The sequence below is a fragment of the Sus scrofa genome, chromosome 17 (assembly GCF_000003025.6).
Source record: "Sus scrofa isolate TJ Tabasco breed Duroc chromosome 17, Sscrofa11.1, whole genome shotgun sequence".
Lineage (NCBI taxonomy): Eukaryota > Metazoa > Chordata > Mammalia > Artiodactyla > Suidae > Sus > Sus scrofa.
The window spans coordinates 28,172,711-28,191,373 of NC_010459.5; the positions used below are offsets into that span (position 1 = coordinate 28,172,711).

The following is an 18,663-nucleotide window of genomic DNA, read 5'->3' on the forward strand; positions in this document are numbered from 1 at the left end:
CTGATCCACTGAGTGAGGCCAGGGATTGAACCCACATCCTCATGGATACTAGTTGGATTTGTTTCTTCTGAGCTGCAGTGGGCGCTCCCTTCTATTATACTTTTAATGTTCTGAAGCTTTGTAGTGATGCTGCCCTTTCAAAATTCCTGACCTTGATTATTTGTATTCTCTCTCAAAGCATCTTGCTAGAGGTATACCAGTTTTATTAGATTTCCCAGAGAACCAGATTTTGGATTGCCTGATTCTCCCTATTTTATGTTTTATTTTACTCATTTTATTTCTGCTCTTTTCTTTATTATTTCATCCTTTTTATTTTGGGGCTAAATTTGATGTTTGTTTTCCTATATTTTTAAATGAATTCTTAACTCCCTGATTTTCAGTTTTTCTTTTTTCCTAATATGAGTGTTTAAACTATAAATATTGCTCTATGCCCGGATTTAGCTGCAACTCACAAGTTTGGTTTTGTAATGTGTTCGCTATCAATATTTTTGAAATTTCGGGTTATTTATTCTTTGGCCTGTAACTTATTTAAAAGAGTGTTTGGGTATATGCTATTTATCTTTATATTTTCCTGGCATTTTCTTAAAAAAAAAAAACACAACTATTTATTCCAATTTAAAACAATTTTTTTGCTGTGCCTGCAGCCTGTGAAAGTTCCAGGGCCAGAGATTGAACCTCCATCACAGCAGTGACAATGCTGGATCCTTAACCCACTGCACCACCTGGGAACTCCTATTTATCTTTTTTAAGGAGTTCCCATCATGGCTCAGTGGTTAACGAATCGGCCTAGGAACCATGAGGTTGCGGGTTCGGTCCCTGGCCTTGCTCAGGGTTAAGGATCCGGCATTGCTGTGAGCTGTGGTGTAGGTCGCAGACAAGGCTCGGAACCCACATTGCTATGGCTCTGGTATAGGCCAGAGGCTACAGCTCCAATTAGACCCCTAGCCTGGGAACCTCCATATGCCGTGGGAACGGCCCTAGAAAAGGCAAAAAGACAAAAAATAACATAAAATAAATTTTTTTAAAAAGTATATCTTTTTAAAAAAATTTATTTTATTATGGTACAAACACAACATGAGAATTGCTTTCTTAAATTTTGAAGTGTATAATACAGTTTTGTTAACTACAAGCACAGTGTTGTACAGCAGCTCTCTAGAACTTATTCATCTTGCACCACTGACACTTTACACCTTTTTTTTTTTTTTCTTTTTTAGGGTCACACTCATGGCATATGAAAGTTCCCAGGCTAGGGATCAAATCGGAGCTATAGCTGCCGTCCTACACCACAGCCATAGCAATGCCAGATCCTTAACCCAGTGAGTGAGGCCAGGGATTGAACCCACATCCTCATGGATCCTTGTCGGGTTCATTAACTGCTGAGCCACCAAGGGAACTCTCCACTTCATACCTTTTGAATAGCATCCCCCTGTTTCCCCCTCCCCCAGCCCCTGGAACGTACCATTTCATCTATGCATCTATCAAATTTGACTATTTTAGATTCCACATGTAAGCAAAATCATGTAGTCTCTATCTTCCTCTAATAGGCTTCTTTCACTTAGCATATGTCCAAGGTTTAGCCATATTGTCACATATTGCAGGATTTCCTTCTTGGAATCATATTCCATTGTTTGTATATACCACATTTTCTCCATCCATTTGGGGTTCCAGTTATCTTTTTATCACTAGTTTTGAACTTAATTGCATTGAAATCAGAGAACTTACCCTGTGTGATTTTGATCCTTTAAATTTTGTTGAGCATATAGTCAATTTTGGCAAATGGTCCTTGAGTCCATGAATAGAATGTATATCCTATAGTTGTTTAGTGCAGGGTTCTGTAGGAATTAGTCACGTTTGATGATAATGTCAAGTATTTCCTTCTTATTGACTTTATCTATTGTTTGATCAATTCATGAGAGGTGTGTTAAAAATCTCCTGTTTTGATTGTGTGTGTACCAATTTTTACTCATAGCCATCATTTTTCATTATATATTTTGAGTCTGTGTTACTTATTAGGTACACAATTTTTAAGTCATATCTTCCTTGAACTTCGAAAAATCAGTAATGAAGTGTCCTTTGTCTCTAGTGATGCTTCGTTGCCTTAAAGTGTGCTTTTTCTGACTTTAATATGGCCACATCTGCTTCCTTTGATTCATACTTGCGTGCTATATCTTTTTCCATCCTTTTATTTTCATCCTTCCTGTTTCCTTACATGTTAGGTGTGTCTCCTGTAAATAGCAGAGTTTGGTTATTGTTTTTATCTAGTGTGACAATCGTTATCTTTTCATTATGTTATTTAGGTCATTTACATTCAATGTTGAAATGGGTGTATAGCTACCGTATTACTTTATAGATGCCCCCTATGTTTCTCTCTGTTTTTTAGTGTTTTTTTTTTTTTTTTTCTTTTCTTTTTTGGCCACCTCATGGCAGGTGGAGTTCCCGGGCCAGGGATCAGATCCTAGCCACCGTTGTGATCTCTGCCACAGCTTTGGCAATGTAGGGTCCTTAGCCCACTCTGCCAGGCTGGGGACTGAACCTGCATCCCAGGGCTCCAGAGACACTGCTGATCCTGTTGTGCCACAGCGGGAAATCCTCCTCGTATTTTTTATTTGTGTCTTTTCCTTTCTTAATCTCACCAATTTAATGGGTATTTTTAAAAGACCTTCAGGATTTGGTTGATTCTCTCTATCTTGTGATTGCATCAGTAATCCATTGTCTACTTCTTAGCCTTTACACATCAGCTTAAATGTCCAGAAGGATGCCTCTGACCGCTCAACCCAAAGCAGTGCCCCTGCTCCTATCTTGTGCTGCCCTCTACTGCCCTCTACCGTAGCTTCACATTCATTCCTCCTCCTCTTGTGCACTTGCTCCGTGTGCAGGGCAGTTCACTGCTGGATCCCCGGCATCTAGAATGTTAATGACTAACAGATGGTAGGTGTAAAATATAAATTTTTAAATGAGCGAATGAATAAATAAATGAACCCTCGATGTGCTTCGTTCTTACCTCTGCTTTAGCAGCTTGCACACTGAAGGATGGTTGCAGGGGGGTATGTGTGTGTGCATGCATGCACGCGTGTGTGTGGGCATCCTCATGCACGCCCACACACCCTGATCACTTGTGAGCCTGTTAGAGTGAGGACCATGTTTGATTCATGGCATACTTCTTGGTGTATCACAGAGTGCCTTGTTCTTCGCTGAACTTCACTCGTATGAATGACTTAACTTGAACCTCTAATCTTTCCCCTAGTTAAAACTGAGTGGCTTCGGGAATTCCCGTTGTGGCTCAGTGGTTAATGAAGTATCCACATGGGTTTGTATCCATGTGGGTTTGATCCCTGGCCTTGCTCAGTGGGTTAAGGATCCAGTGTTGCCATGAGCTGTTGTGTAGGTTGCAGACGCAGCTCGGATCTGGCGATGCTGTGGCTGTGGCATAAGCTCTGATTCGACCTGTAGCCTGGGGAACCTCCGTATGCCGCTGGTGCGGCCCTCAAAAAAAAAAAAAAAAAAAAAAAAGACAAAAAACTGAGTGGCTTAAATTCATTTGTTAGTTTTTAATGAAATTATCCATAATATTAAAATACTAAACAAAAATGACTATTTTGCAATATAGCCAAGATAGAAAATTTATTTTCATAATTAAATTTTTTTGAATCTTAATTGCATTAATAATACATGACTGTCCTCATTTAAAAAGTTAGGATAATGCAGTTGACGTCGAATTCCCTTTGATCAATGTCCAACCCTGGTTCTTCCTCTCATCCCCAGAAACGGCCATTGTTATAACTTTAGTATGTCTCATCAGGACCTCTTGCTATGCTCATATATGAAGTCCATAGATTTTGATGGGGTCATGTATGTCAACCTTTTTCTTTTATGACTTCTGTCTTCTGCATTCTTAAGGAAGGATCCCCCCCCCCAAGATAATAGAAGTATTCTCCTATGTTTTCTTCTAGTAATTAAAAGTATTTTTAAAAAAACTTTAGGTTGTTAATATATCTGCAAATGACCTTTGTATATTGTATGAAACAGGGGCCCACATTAATTGTTTCCCATCTGGTTAGTACTATTAATTTGTAGTTTATTCTTCCTCCACCAATGCCACCTTTAATGTAAATGAACATATTATCAGAGTCCCCACTGTGCCCTGTGGGTTAAGAATCTGAAGGCAGTGGCTTGGGTTGCTTCAGAGATGAGGGTTCAGTCCCCAGCCTGGTGCCGTGGGTTAAAGGATCTGGCATTGCTGCAGCTGGGGGGGTAAGTGGCAGCCGCAGCTTAGATTCAGTCCCTGACCCAGGGACTTCCATATGCCCCAGATGGCGCAAAAAAAAAAAAAAAAAAGAAAAGAAACAAAAGAAAGAGCATATCATCATCTTCTGACCATTTTCTGGATTCCATTCTGTTCTGTTCCTACTCTCAGTAACGTACTTTTTAATAGCTATGGCTTTATGATGTATCTTAATATTTGTTATAAAATTTGGCCCACTCTTTGGTCTTATTTTTTAAAATGTTGTTGACTGTTCTTTAATATTTACTCTTTTAGAATCACTTTATCTCATTTCACAAAAACAACTTTTTTAAATGTTAAAAACCACCAGAGGGTATACTGTTATTTATTCCTAAAAGCCTTCAAAATGCATTGTTTTGCTTTCCCTATGTATTATTCCTATGAGATAAAGAGCAGGGCAGACCCATGTCTTGTGGGACCTTGGGTCTATAAATTGGGACCTCTCTTTAAGGAAAAGAATACAGGAGTTCCCATTGTGGCTCAGCAGTAATGAACCTGACTAGTATCCTGAAGACGAGGGTTTGACCCCTAGCCTCGCTCAGTGGGTTAAGGATCTGGCGTTGCTGTGAGCTGCAGCATAGCTTACAGATGAAGTTCGGATCTGGTATTGTTGTGGCTGTGGCATAGGCTGGCAGCTGCAGCTCTGATTCGACTCCGAGCCTGGGAATTTCCATATGCTGTGGGAGCAGCCCTAAAAAAAGACAAAAAAAAATTATGAATGCATGGTGGGCGCTGTGCCTTGGAGGGTCCCAGACCTCCAGCTTTATTGGCTTCATGGTAATTCCCTTCTCAGATTAGCAGTCTCACTCATAGAGAAGATCCTAGCAAATGGTGCCTTCTGTCCCACCAGAATAAACCCCTAATTCTGACTTCCAAGCTACTTAGGCAGTGTAAGCAGCAAAATAACAATGAAATGTGTAGCCCCAGTCATGTTTCTGGCTGTGTGTGATGTAATAATGCTGCCTCAACTCTTCCCAGGGACAGCTCCTCACATTTGAGGATCTCAGGGCACAGTGAGAACATGAGCTAATGAAACCTCACAGGACCCCAGAGACACAGGCAAGGCAGACATGGCATCACCTTGCCCCGTTCCGCCACCTCTGGGGATGTGCGCAGCAGCTGCTTTGTAATGAATGGCAACATCCACAACTCTTTAGCCCAGTGTCGTTGTCATTGGTTATTGTCCTGTGAACATTAGCCCATCAGACAGTGAGAGGATTTTAAGAGTTCATTGCAAAGATGATCCATTCTCTGAGATTTCTGGCATTTCATAATATTGTCCTAATTATGAAATGCATCAAATATATAACCAACAAGGACCTACTGTATAGGACGGGGGTCTCTACTTAATATTTTGTAGTAACCTATAAGGGAGAAGAATCTGAAACATACGACTAGACTTCGGTTAAATAAATAAATAAATGCACAGAGGGGGTCTAGTTTTCTTCTTCTTCTTTTTTTTTTTTTTTGGCTGTGCTCATGGGATGTGAAAGTTCCCAGGCCAGGATTGAACCCATGCCACAGCAGTTACCTGAACCACAGCAGTAACCATGCTGCATCCTTAACTGATAAGCTGCCAGGGAACTCCTAGATTTTTTTTGTAAAAACTAGACTGTGTTTTTAGTCGTTCTTCAAATTTAAAAATTAAGAAGAGACTGTGTATATATATATATAATATAAGACTGTATATATATATATATATTATATATATGGTTTTTTCTTTTTTTCTTTCCTTTTTTTTTTTTCCTTTTTTAGGGCCACACCCACGGCATATGGAGGCTCCCAAACTAGGGGATGAATTGAAGCTACAGCAGCCAGCCTACACCACAGCCACAGCAATACCAGATCCCAGCTGTGTCTGCGATCTACACCACACCTCACGGCATCACTGGATCCTTAACCCACTGAACGAGACCAAGGATCAAACTCACAACCTCATGGTTCCTAGTTGGATTTGTTACTGCTGCGCCATGCTGGGAACTCCAAGAAAAGACTATATTTTTTATAAAATAAAGTGCAACGTAGGAATAGGAAGTTATTGATACGTGTTTTTTTTTTTAATTTAAAAATTTTGCTGTTGAGCAAAATGAATCAATGGTGGTAAAAGTCAGAACCCTTTAAGAGGTGTGTTGGCTAGAGAGCAGATGAGGGAAACTTCTGGGTGCTGGAAAGCCTTTATTTTTTTTTTTAATTAATGTATTTTTTTTCTGTGTCTGGGCATGTGAAAGTTCCTGGGTCAGGGATCGAACCCCAGCCACAGCAACGACCCAAGGCACTGCAGTGACAATGCTGGATCCCTAACCTACTGAGCCACCAGGGAAGTCCTGAAAAAGCTTTAACATCCACTTAAAGTGGTTGTTACATGGGGGTAGATACACGTAGAGATTCATGCACTTTACCGTGTATGTGTTGTATCTCATTAACAAACTAAATTAACCTAAAAAGCCCTCTGCTCTTGCCGTCCTGACAACGCTGGAAATGCCGCACAAACGATCTGGAAAGTTTGCAGGGAGCAGGGCACACTCAGGTGCTGGAGACACAAGAAGTTTTCCTCTCCCCAAAGCATCTTTCTTCAGAAGAGGGATTCTGCATCCTTTGTCTTCTCATGACATTTGCTCTCCACCCAGAAGAGCAGAGTTCCCAGTGTGGCCCAGCAGAATCCACAGTGTCTCTGCAGGGGCAGGGACTCGGGTTTGATTCTAGCCCAGACAATGGGTTAAGGATCCGGTGCACAGCTCTGGCGTTTAGGTCACAACCCTGACTCAGATTTGATCCCTGGCCTGGGAACTCCATATACCATGGGGTGGCCAAAAAAAAAAAAAAGAAAAGAAAAAAAGAAAAAAAAAAAGAAAGAAAGAAAAAAAAAAAAAAAAGAGCTACTTGCTCTGCCAGGATTCGACTCTTTTGTTGTACCTTGCGCATTATCTACCTCTTCATCTCTGCTCTTTACGCCTCCCTGGGCATCTGATTTTTCTCTTAGAACTCCATTCACCTACGTCTTTGCCAGAAGTAGGAAGAGGGCAGGAGTTAATGGGGTCTTGGGGTTGAGGGGTGTCTGCAGGGGCCCTTATGCCGGCTGCTGCTGGAAGGAGGAACACAGTGGGAGAGGAGAAGCAGAGAGCAGCCGGCTGCCTCTGCCCCCACAGCCTCTGCTTTGATGCTTAGAAACAAGAAGACAGGGCAGCAGGCCATGCTGGCAGCATGGTCTCTGCAGCCCCCAGGCAGAGCATCCTAGGGCTGATCTGAGCTCAGGCCCAAAGGCTGCGAGCAGATGTCAGTGGGAGTCATTCCCCCCCTGCACCCCACCCACCAGGAGCAGGCTGAGAATGAGCCAGAAAGGAGGAGATGTAGTGGGGAGGGAGGGAGAGGGGGAGGGAAAGAGACAGTGGTGGGGGGCAGGAGAAAGACTGGCAGGAAGAAAGAAAAGAGAGCAGAAGGAGGATGACAAGATAGAGGGGGAGAGGGAAGAGCTTTTTAGATAAAATGGGAAAAAATTGGTTCCACTCCAATTTTGAGTGAAGACTAAATACATGACCACTACCCTGATGGTTGACTTTCCAGAACATTAAAGCAATAACCTTAGCTCCAGTTCTTCTTGTTTAGAAAGTAGAAAAGTTGGATTTCTCGCATGTTAACGATCACTAAACATGATTGTTCGATCCTGCCTTGCTCAGTGGTTAACGATCCGTTGCGTGCGCTGTGTGTAGGTTGCAGACGCGGTCGGATCTGCGTTGCTTTCTTGCTATTGGATACTGGAACTCATATGCGCACGGAAATAGCAACAACACAGTTTAAAAAAAAAGAAAGTAGAAAAGTGAAAATCATGGCCAAGTTCAGATGCACGTTCACAGTATTTCCAAACATGGGGAAAGCAGCCCATGTGCTAATCTCTGTGTTCTGAGAGCACTGATATGGCTGATGGTAGTCTTTCCCCTGTTCCTTTTTTTTTTGCTTTTTGGGGGGGCCACACCTACGGCATATGGAAGTTAATCAGAACTGCAGTCGTGGGCCTACGCCACAACCGCAGCAACTCGGGATCTAAGCCGTATCTGTGACCTACACCACAGCTCACGGCAACATTAGATCCTTAACCCACTGAGCAAGGCCAGGGATCGGACCCGCATCCTCATGGTTCCTAGTTGGGTTCACAACCCACTGAGCCACAACAGGAACTACCCCAGCCCCCACCCCCTGCCTGATTCCTCTTAAAATCACTTCAAAGCCCACCACCACCCAGGAGATTGGTCATCAGTTGTTGTAAACTTCAAAGTGAAAGGTAGCTCCAGTGAAAGGTAGCTTGGTCACTGGCAGGTTCCAGGGCCCAGGGGGGTGGCATCACTTTATCTACACAGCTCTTGTAGGTCCAGGTACCGCTTTCTCTCCATCGTGCTGATGAGGCAAAGAGAGGTCAGAATCAGGGTGGGCTGCGAAGACTCTGTTCTCCCCACCTGCCCCTCAACAATAGAATTCTTCAGATGTACAGTTTTTTTTTTTTTTCCCAAACCCACAGCATATGGAAGTTCCCAGGCCAGGGATTGAATCCGAGCCACAGTTGCGACCTATGCCACAGCCGCGCCATTTCTGTATCCTTAACCCACTGCACGGGGCTTGGGATTGAACCCAAAATTCAGAAGCATCCCAAGTCACCACAGAGACAATGCCTGATCCTTAACCTGCTGTACCACAGCAGTAACTCCTATGCTGCAGTTTAGAAACACATTTCTATGCTGCCTCCAATTTCCTGTGCTCGGAAGATATTTATCATCTCTTTTCTGTCTTTGTGCTACTCTTTCTCTCAAAGATACTGAGCTCAGGAGCAGCAGCCAGGACTCCCAGAAAATAGTCAAGGAGCTGCGGGAAACTGCCTCCATGGAGGCCAAGGAGAGCACCCAGGTAATAGAGAGTGTCTCCCAGCCTGGGGGCGGGGTGGGCCCAGGGGCTGCTGGTGCCATCAGGGCCAGGGGTGGTCCTGCTGCCCAGAGGGGAAGGTCTTACCAGCACTAAGATCTGGGGGACAAGGGTGGGAGGGGGTTTGGGGAACAAAGACCGTGTGTTTGTAACAAATCAGAGCCTCAAGGCAACTTCAAGAATCCAAGTAAAGATGGAATTCCATCCCGTCTCCACCTCCCTTCTCACTCATTCCCTGATTTCAGGAGGCTGAGGTGAATAGAGCAGCTCATTTAAAGCCAACCTCGGAGTTCCCGTTGTGGCTCAGCAGTAATAAACCCGACTAGTATCCATGAGGATGCAGGTTCGATCCCTGGCCTCGCTTAGAGGGTTAAGGATCTGGTGTTGCTGTGAGCTGCTGTGTAGGTTGCAGGATTCTGCAGTGCTGTGGCTGTGGTGTAGGCCGGCAGCTGCAGCTCTAATTCGATTCGACCCCTAGCCTGGGAACTTCCATATGCCATGGGTATGGCCCTAAAAATAGTAATAATGTTGTATGGCATAAATTGGCACAACACTGTAAATCAACTATACTTTAGTTTAAAAAAAAATAAACCCATGGGACCTCATCAAACTGAAAAGCTTTTGCACAGCAAAGGAAACCCAAAAGAAAACAAAAAGACAACTTACAGAATGGGAGAAAATAGTTTCAAATGATGCAACTGACAAGGGCTTAATCTCTAGAATATATAAGCAACTTATACAACTCAACAGCAAAAAAACCAATCAATCAATGGAAAAATGGGCAAAAGACCTGAATAGACATTTCTCCAAGGAAGATATACAGATGGCCAACAAACACATGAAAAAATGCTCCACATCGCTGATTATAAGAGAAATGCAAATCAAAACTACCATGAGATACCACCTCACACCAGTCAGAATGGCTATCATTAATAAATCCACAAATAACAAGTGCTGGAGGGGCTGTGGAGAAAAGGGAACCCTCCTGCACTGTTGGTGGGAATGTAAACTGGTACAGCCACTATGGAGAACAGTTTGGAGATACCTTAGAAATCTATACATAGAACTTCCATATGACCCTGCAATCCCACTCTTGGGCATCTATCCGGACAAAGCTCTACTTAAAAGAGACACATGCACCCGCATGTTCATTGCAGCACTATTCACAATAGCCAGGACATGGAAACAATCCAAATGTCCATCGACAGAGGATTGGATTCGGAAGATGTGGTATATATACACGATGGAATACTACTCAGCCATAAAAAAGGATGACATCATGCCATTTGCAGCAACATGGATGGAACTAGAGACTCTCATCCTGAGTGAAATGAGCCAGAAAGACAAAGACAAATACCATATGATATCACTTATAACTGGAATCTAATATCCAGCACAAATGAACATCTCCTCAGAAAAGAAAATCATGGACTTGGAGAAGAGACTTGTGGTTGCCTGATGGGAGGGGGAGGGAGTGGGAGGGATCGGGAGCTTGGGCTTATCAGTCACAACGTAGAATAGATTTACAAGGAGATCCCGCTGAATAGCATTGAGAACTATGTCTAGATACTCATGTTGCAACAGAAGAAATGGTGGGGGAAAAACTGTAATTGTAATGTATACATGTAAGGATAACCTGACCCCCTTGCTGTACAGTGGGAAAATAAAAAAATAAAATTAAAAAAAAAATGATAAAGCCAGTTAGAAAACCCACCTTGTGCACAGACTCAATTGAGGCAGATTTTCCTTCCTGCCCGACTGGGCCCCACAGGCCATAGAGGCACCTGCTGGCAAGCTCCTGGCTCCCTGTCCCTACCAGGACTCTGCAGAAGTGCCTTCCCACACACTCCTGCTTTCCCAGTGTTGCTGCCCTGACCTAAGGTTGGGGGAGGGGGCAAACCCACACCCAAGGAGGCCACAGGCATCCATGTAGTAGAGGACATAGAATTTGGGGGGTGGGCCCGGGGATCCACCCATTGTTCCATCTCTGCTAACTACTGACTGCTAGTGGTTCAGAGAAATAGAAATGCCCCTATTTACTGGGCTCTGCTCACCTGCTCCTGCAGGACCTCAGGGCATGTCCTTTGTGTCCTCTGGAACGAGCTCTCACCAAGGTGAGAGAAGGACAGGCTAATCTCTGGGCTGCTATTGTCAGCCTGGCTCTGCATCAGTACCATGTGTGGCCAGAATCCCAGTACATGTTTCTCTGCACAGGCCCTCTCACTTCGGGTCCTCCTGACTCTTCCATCCACCTGGGGCCAGAATGGGGAGCTGGTGCAGGGCCATTGCTTCCTGGACTCCGGCTCCCAACTCTCTTTTTTTCTCCTTTCCAACTTTGGACTGAACAAGATTCCCCTTGCCCATCAGCTCATGCAGAGAAGATCTTGGGAAGAAGAGGAGGGAGCAAGGACCTTGATCTTAGCACTAGGCCGCCTGGCTCATTCTGACAGCTTTTCACATTGTCTCTATGGAAAATGCCTTCTTATACCCCAAACCATAAAAGGACCCAAGCTGTAGCCGGGTGGGTGTTGTATTTCAAGGACTGATTTGTCCTCCGCACAGAGGCTGGACACTCACAACGGCCAGGCTCTGCTAAGTGCTGAGGGTACTCATGAGACCAAAACCCAGCCTCAGCCTTCAGGAGGTGGTGAATGGTAGGAAGAGGAAAACGCCTAATTCAGGATGTGGAAACCAGGGTGGAAAACATCCCAGAAGAAGGGACTGAGGGACCCTTGAACCTTTTAAAGAAGCTTGTTTGGCAGTGACAGGATTGAGGGAAGTGAAGCTGATGAATGGAATAGGTAAAAAAGAACTTAGTGTGAGGAATTTCTGCTTCTGGCAAAGATGGAGTGATAGGAGCTAGATCTGCTTTCCTGCATGAAAAAAAAAAATGGCCAAATATATGAAACAAGTTTATACTGCACTGCTCCTCAGGTAACAAAGGAGAGTGATTCCTGGGGAGTGGGAAACAAGCCAGATGAGCTTTCCAACCCTCCTAGCCTCCTGCTTTGAGAGAGCTCCTGGCAGCTGCACAGGGCAGGAAGAACCATGGGAGCTCAGTGGTGAGTCCCACGAAGACTGAAGCCACTAAGGTTTATAGGACAAAGACCAGAGCGGCGAGAGCTGCGTAGAGGGATGGTGGACACCAACAGAGGGCCACTCTTGAGTGATCAGCTATGCATGTGGAGGAACCACTGAGACTAGAGGGGAAACCTCTGGCTGAGGAAAGCACCTCCCCAAACCATTAGTGTGAACAGTGTCCAGTGCTCACACAAGGCTGGGAATAGTGCCTGTTCCATCAACCAGACTGGGGAATCTTGTGACTCACAAGGTGTTGGGAAAATGCGCAGAAGGATCTTGCACCAGTAGCAAGAAACAATCAGCCCCAGAGACAGCACTGCCTCAGTCCTGTCTAATAAATCTTTAGAGTAAGAACCAAAAGGATCAAACTGCTTCCAAGTAATCTGAGTCCCAGAACAAAGTTTGAGAGTATTTGTAGAAATACAAAGTCATTCAGTGCCCACAATGTTTGGGATCCAATAAAAAATAACCAGGAAGGCTCAGTGGTTCATGAACACAACTAGTACCCACAAGGATGTGGATTTGATCCCTGGCCTTGATTGCTGAGTTAAGGATCTGGCATTGCTGTGAGCTGTGGCTGTATGTTGCAGACGTGGCTTGGATTCCTTGTTGCTGTGACGTAGGCTGGCAGCTACAGCTCTGATTCGACCCCTAGCCCAGGAACTTCCATATGCCTCAGGTGCAGCCCTAAAAAGACAAAAAAAAAAAAAAAAAAAAAAAATCCAGGGAATGTGTGACGCATGAGGTGGAGATAACTCAATAATTGAAAGCAACCCTGATCTGAAGCATATGTTAGAATTAGCACACAAAAACATTAAAACAGTTATTATAACTGTGTAAATTCCAAAGGTTAAGGGGAGACATGGAAGATATATAGGCATACCTGGTTTTATTGCACTTCACTTTATTATGTTTCACAGATACTGCATTTGTTACAAATTGAAGGTTTATGGCAGCCCTGCATTGTCAGATAATGGTTAGCATTTTTTTTTTTAGCAGTAAAGCATTTTTAAATTAAGGTATGTACATTGTTTTTTAAAAAACATAATGCTATTGCACACTTAATATACTAGAATATAGTTTAAATATAACTTTTATGTGTACTGGGAAACCAAAAAGTCATATGACTTGCTTTACTGCAATATTTGCTTTATTGCAGTGGTCTGGAAATGAACCTGCAATATATCTGAGATATGCCTATAAAAACACCCCAAATGAAACTTCTAGAGATAAAATCCTCAATGCATGAGATGAATGAGATGAAAAATACACTGCAAGGATTAACTTCAGATTAGACATCGCAGAAAGAGATTAAGGAAACAAATGAGAATTTAAAAAAAAAATCAGTGTATCAGCGAGCTGTGGGATAACTTTACCTATTATGTGTGTAATTAGAGTCCATAAAGAAGAGGAGAAAGCGGTTGGAAAGAAGAAAAAATTGAAGAAATATTGATTTTAAAAATTCCCAATCTTAATGAAAACAATAAACCCACAGATACAAGCTCAACCAATAACAAGCACAAGCAACATGACAACTACACCAAAGCATATCATAATCAAATGGTGGAAAACCGGTGATAAAAAAGAAAATCTTAAAAGAAGCCAGAGGGAGAAAAAAGACATGTTGGGAACAGAGGAACAAAGGTGAGGATAGCAGCAGATTTCTTGTTGGAAACAATGTGAACAAGAAGATGGTGGAGTCACATCTATAAAGAACTGGAACTATATTTAGAAATTTCAGTATTCCTCCCTTAATCATTGATAGAACAAGTAGATAGAAAATCAGTGAGAATGTTGAAGATTTTTAAAATGCTATTGACCAATTTTACCTAATTGGTGCTTAATAGAACACTCTACCCAACAGCACAGTGTTCCTTCTTCCCACAGGCACATGGAATATTTACTAAGGTAGATCATATTCCAAGCTGCAAAATAAGTCTCAATACATTTAAAAGGATTCAAGTTATCTGATGTACATTCTTTCCTAACAAAAGACATTTATAGGTAAGTAAAGCTATAGATCAATAGCTCTCATGAACATTGATGGAAAAATTCTACTAAAAGTTTTAATAAATCAAATCAATGTATAAAAAAGAGGATAACTACATCATGACCAAGCAGGGTTTATTCTGGGAATGCAGGATTGGTTTAACATAAGAAAATCAATCAATGTAAATCACTATATTAACATTCTAAAAAAAGGATACCTATATGTTTATCTCTTAAATGCAGGAAAGGCACTTGAAAAATCACATTCATTCCTCATAAAAATTCTCAGAAAATTAAGAATATAAGAGAACTTCATCAACTTGATAGAGGTTATTTTTGAAAAAAAAAGAAAAAAAACGAAAAAAACAAAACTATAGCTAACATCATCCTTAATGGTAAAAGACTGACTGCTTTTCCACCAAGGTCAGAAATAAGACAAGAATGTCTGTTCTCACCACTTCTATTCAGAATTAGTCTGGAGGTTCAAGCCAGTGGCAAGAAGACAAGAAAAGAATTAAAAGATGTCCAGATTGGAAAGAAGGAATTTAAATTGTCTTTTACTCACAGGTAACATAATCATCTAGGATCTGCAAAACAGCTACTAGAAATAATAAATAATTTAGTAAATTTCGAAGTATATACAAACTAAAAATGCACTGTAATTTTATCTCCATATAATAGCAGTGAACAATCAGAAATTGACTTTTGTCTTTTTTGTTGTTGTTGTTGTTGTTGCTGTTGTTGCTATTTCTTGGGCCGCTCCCGCGGCATATGGAGGTTCCCAGGCTAGGGGTTGAATAGGAGCTGTAGCCACCGGCCTACGCCAGAGCCACAGCAACTCGGGATCCGAGCCGCGTCTGCAACCTACACCACAGCTCACGGCAACGCGGGATCGTTAACCCACTGAGCAAGGGCAGGGACCGAACCCGAAACCTCATGGTTCCTAGTCGGATTCGTTAACCACTGCGCCACGATGGGAACTCCTTTTTTTTGTCTTTTGTCTTTTTTTTTTGTTGTTGTTGTTGTTGCTATATCTAGAAATTGAAATAAATACCATTTGGAATAATACAAATACACAAAATACTTAAATCTGACAAAAGATATTTAAAACCTGCATAATGTAAACTAGAAATGAAATAAAATCTAAATAAATGGAGAGATATCCCTTGTGCATAGTTTTGAGGACTTGATATTGTCAAGATGTTAATTGATCAATGAAATCCCAGTCAAAATTTCAACAGGAAGGGGAGTTCCCATTGTGGCTCTGCAGGTTAAGAAGCTGACTAGTATCCATGAGGATTCCTGTTTGATCCCTGGCCCTGCTCAGTGGGTTAAGGATCTGGCATTGCCATGAGCTGTGGTGTAGGTTACAGATGTGGCTCAGTTCTGGCATTGGTATGGCTGTGGCATAGGCCAGCAGCTGCAGCTCTGATTCAACCCCTAGCCTGGGAGCTTCCATATGCCACGGTTGCAGCCCTAAAAAGAACAAGAATATTTTCAGAAAGAATTTTTACAGAAATTGGAAAATCAATTTCAGAATTTATGTGGAAATGGAAAGGACCTAGCATAGTCAAAACCACTTAGAAAAAGGAACAAGGTTGTAGGACCAGTGCTACTGTTTTCAAGATTAATTATAAGGTTCTTGTAACCAAGACACGTGTGGTAATGATGTCAAGGTCAACAAATAGATTAACAGAACAGAAGATCCAGTAACAGACTCAGCATACAATCTGTAGTGAAAGAGCAGATCATTGCTGCCCCGTAGTCGGCAGGGTGGCTCCGAGTGGGAGGGAGAGACACGTGGAAACACAGAAGCTCTGGGGGGCGATGTATGTGTAAGTTACTTGTATTGCGGTGATATTTTTATGGGTACCTACATAGGCCAAAACTTTTCAAAAGGTCATGCAGTTTACTGTATGTCAATTGTACCTCCATAAAGCAGTTTTAAAAAAACCTAGTGCAGGAATTCCCACTGTGGTGCAGTGGGTTGAGAATCCGATGGCAGTGGCTCAGGTCGCTTCGGAGGCACAGGTTTGATCCCCGGTCTGGGAACTTCCATGTGCCATAGATGAGGCCATAAAAAAATATAAAAGTAAAATGAAATAAAATTTTTAAAAAACCTAGTGTAGCTTTCAAGTTGCATAAGGCTCATAAAAATCATGGCGGAATCACTGACATCTACAGAGAGTTGGGACATGCTGAGCATCTGTCTATCCACCTGTCCTTATTTCAGCCTCAGGGCAACCTTATGAGGTAGGTGCTGGTCTGAGTCCCTTTGTACAGATGCCACACCGTCTAAGCGGCAGGGCCAGGCTCTGCACCTCGTGGGTGTTGATTAATTCTCACGTCTCACCTTTGCCGTTTGCAGGGGAAGGTCACAGAAGAAGCCCCCAAGGAGGACGCTTTAGCACCAGTCCAAAGTGAAAGCAGTAGCGAAGCAGAGGTAGGGCTTTTGGGGGCCACCGAGGGGGCTGGCGACCCCCATGCAGCTTACAGCTCTCTCTCTGTCTCTTTGTGCCCCTGCCTCTCTCCATCAGCTCAGAGCTGCCTCCTTCCTTGGAACCTGCTTCTCAAAGCCTCCCAATGAACCCTTACTCCACTGTGATTGGCCCTTTATTCTCTGTCTCCTGCACAGCTTGGTCCTAGAAGTTACACTTTCTATACCGATGATTTGCCACCGTTTCAGTACATAGAAGTTTTCTCCTCTTCGCATTGTCTAGGGAGAAAGCATTTCGGAGGAGCAAACATAAGAGTGTTCCTTAGCTCTACACAGAGCATGTTCACGTTTGTGTACACACCTACACGAATTACACATCATCCCCACACATATCCGGTTCCAGGACTGCTCCCTGCTGTCACACACAGGCCAGTTTCCCTCCTTGGGGCACCTCCCTGCCCCTGCCCACACCTCCCACGTGCGTTAAACCTGCTTTGTCCACACCATTAGGATGTGCCGTTTCCTGCTAGAAGCCTGAGGACTCAGGGCTCTGCGGACCCCACTCAGGATTTTGACCTTCTCCTAAGGAGCAGAGGAAGGCCTGGAAGGTTTTAAGTGGGAGGTTGGCATGATCCAACACCCTCATTTTCTGTGACAAGCACGGTTCTGAGCCTCCTGGGAATCCCCGAGCCCCTTGTTGGTAGGATGACCGGCCCTGTGTGTTGGCTGAAGAAATCCTAGAGACCCTTGAGGGGGAACAGGGGACAGGAGGCTGAGTCATCCCCACCGAGGCCGGAGGACAAATTCACTGCACGCTAATCCCAGATAGGAGGATGCTGAGAGAGGGCCAGGTTATCACACCCTCTTCTCGCTGGACTCTGGCCATTTAAGAAGTCTACACCCACTATAGACCAGCAGGTTAAGAATCCAAAGGAGGCTGGGTCACTTCCGAGGCTCGTGTTTGATCCCCAGCCTAGGAACTTACGTAAACTCATTTTATTTTCATTAGACCACAGTGTACTTTTAATGTACAGTGTTGCATCAATTTCTGCTGTATAGTATAGTGACCCAGTCATAGGGAACTATATACAGTCTCTTGGGATAGAACATGATGGAAGATAGTATGAGAAAAAGAATGTGTATATATGTATATGAAAAGACTGAAAGGGAATGAGACGGACACAGATCTACACAGACACACCTGGGCGAGGAGATACTGGAACACAAGTAGTTTAAAGATGCTGAGAACCAAGGACGTCGATGAAAGAGTTTGCATGGGCTCATGAGCGCAGCTGGGAAAGGTGGCAGTGGGTCCCTTGATCAGGGGATTCTTCACAGGCACCCAGAAGGAGCCGATGACCTGTAGCTTCTGTGGAAGGCCAGGCGAGGACCAGGCTGCCATGAGGGCTCTGTGTGACAGTCTGCAGTATTGGGGACACTGGATTCCCTGAGATGGCACTTAATTTGTCAACTACCCCCCACCCCCGGGAGATGACCAAATGACTATTCTTTGGAGGGGCGGAATGAAAGCAGCTCCAAGTCCAGGTTCATCCTGCATGGTGTGAGGCTGGGTGATGGGGAGAGACAGAGAATAGACAAATAAGTGGAATTCGCCATTACAAATGGAGGAGCCCCTGCCCTGTCCTCCCGCTGTGGTCTCCAAGTGCAGGCACCAGGTCTTTGTGTTAGTTTTCTAATCGCCGCTGTAACAAGATACCACAGGCTTCCTGGCTTAAAACAACATGAATTTATTATCCTACAGTTCCGGAGGTCAGACACCCCAAATGGGTCTTACTGTGCAGGTGCAGGTGCAGGCAGGGCCCTATTCCTTCTGCAGCCTGTAGGGGAGAATCCCTTTCTTGCCTTTGCCAGTTTCTAGAAGCCACTTGCCTTCCTCGGCACGTGGTCCCTTCCTCCATCTCCAAGGCTGGTAGCAGAGCATCTTCCCGTCTCTCTCCGACTCAGA

General features: G+C 43.6%; 1 protein-coding gene across 3 annotated transcripts in view; it reads left to right on the forward strand.

The window, feature by feature from the left end:
- The window catches only part of CFAP61 (cilia and flagella associated protein 61), a 261,717-nt gene that overhangs the window by 61,093 nt on the left and 181,961 nt on the right, over positions 1–18,663 (forward strand). For all 3 annotated transcript variants that reach the window (XR_002339864.1, XM_021077413.1, XM_021077414.1), the window contains 2 exons: positions 9,084–9,175; positions 16,629–16,703. Coding sequence is in view for 2 of the 3 variants with exons in the window: in XM_021077413.1 (XP_020933072.1) it covers positions 9,084–9,175; positions 16,629–16,703 (167 nt within the window). In the remaining variant the exon portion in view is untranslated. The remainder of the gene's footprint in view (positions 1–9,083; positions 9,176–16,628; positions 16,704–18,663) is intronic.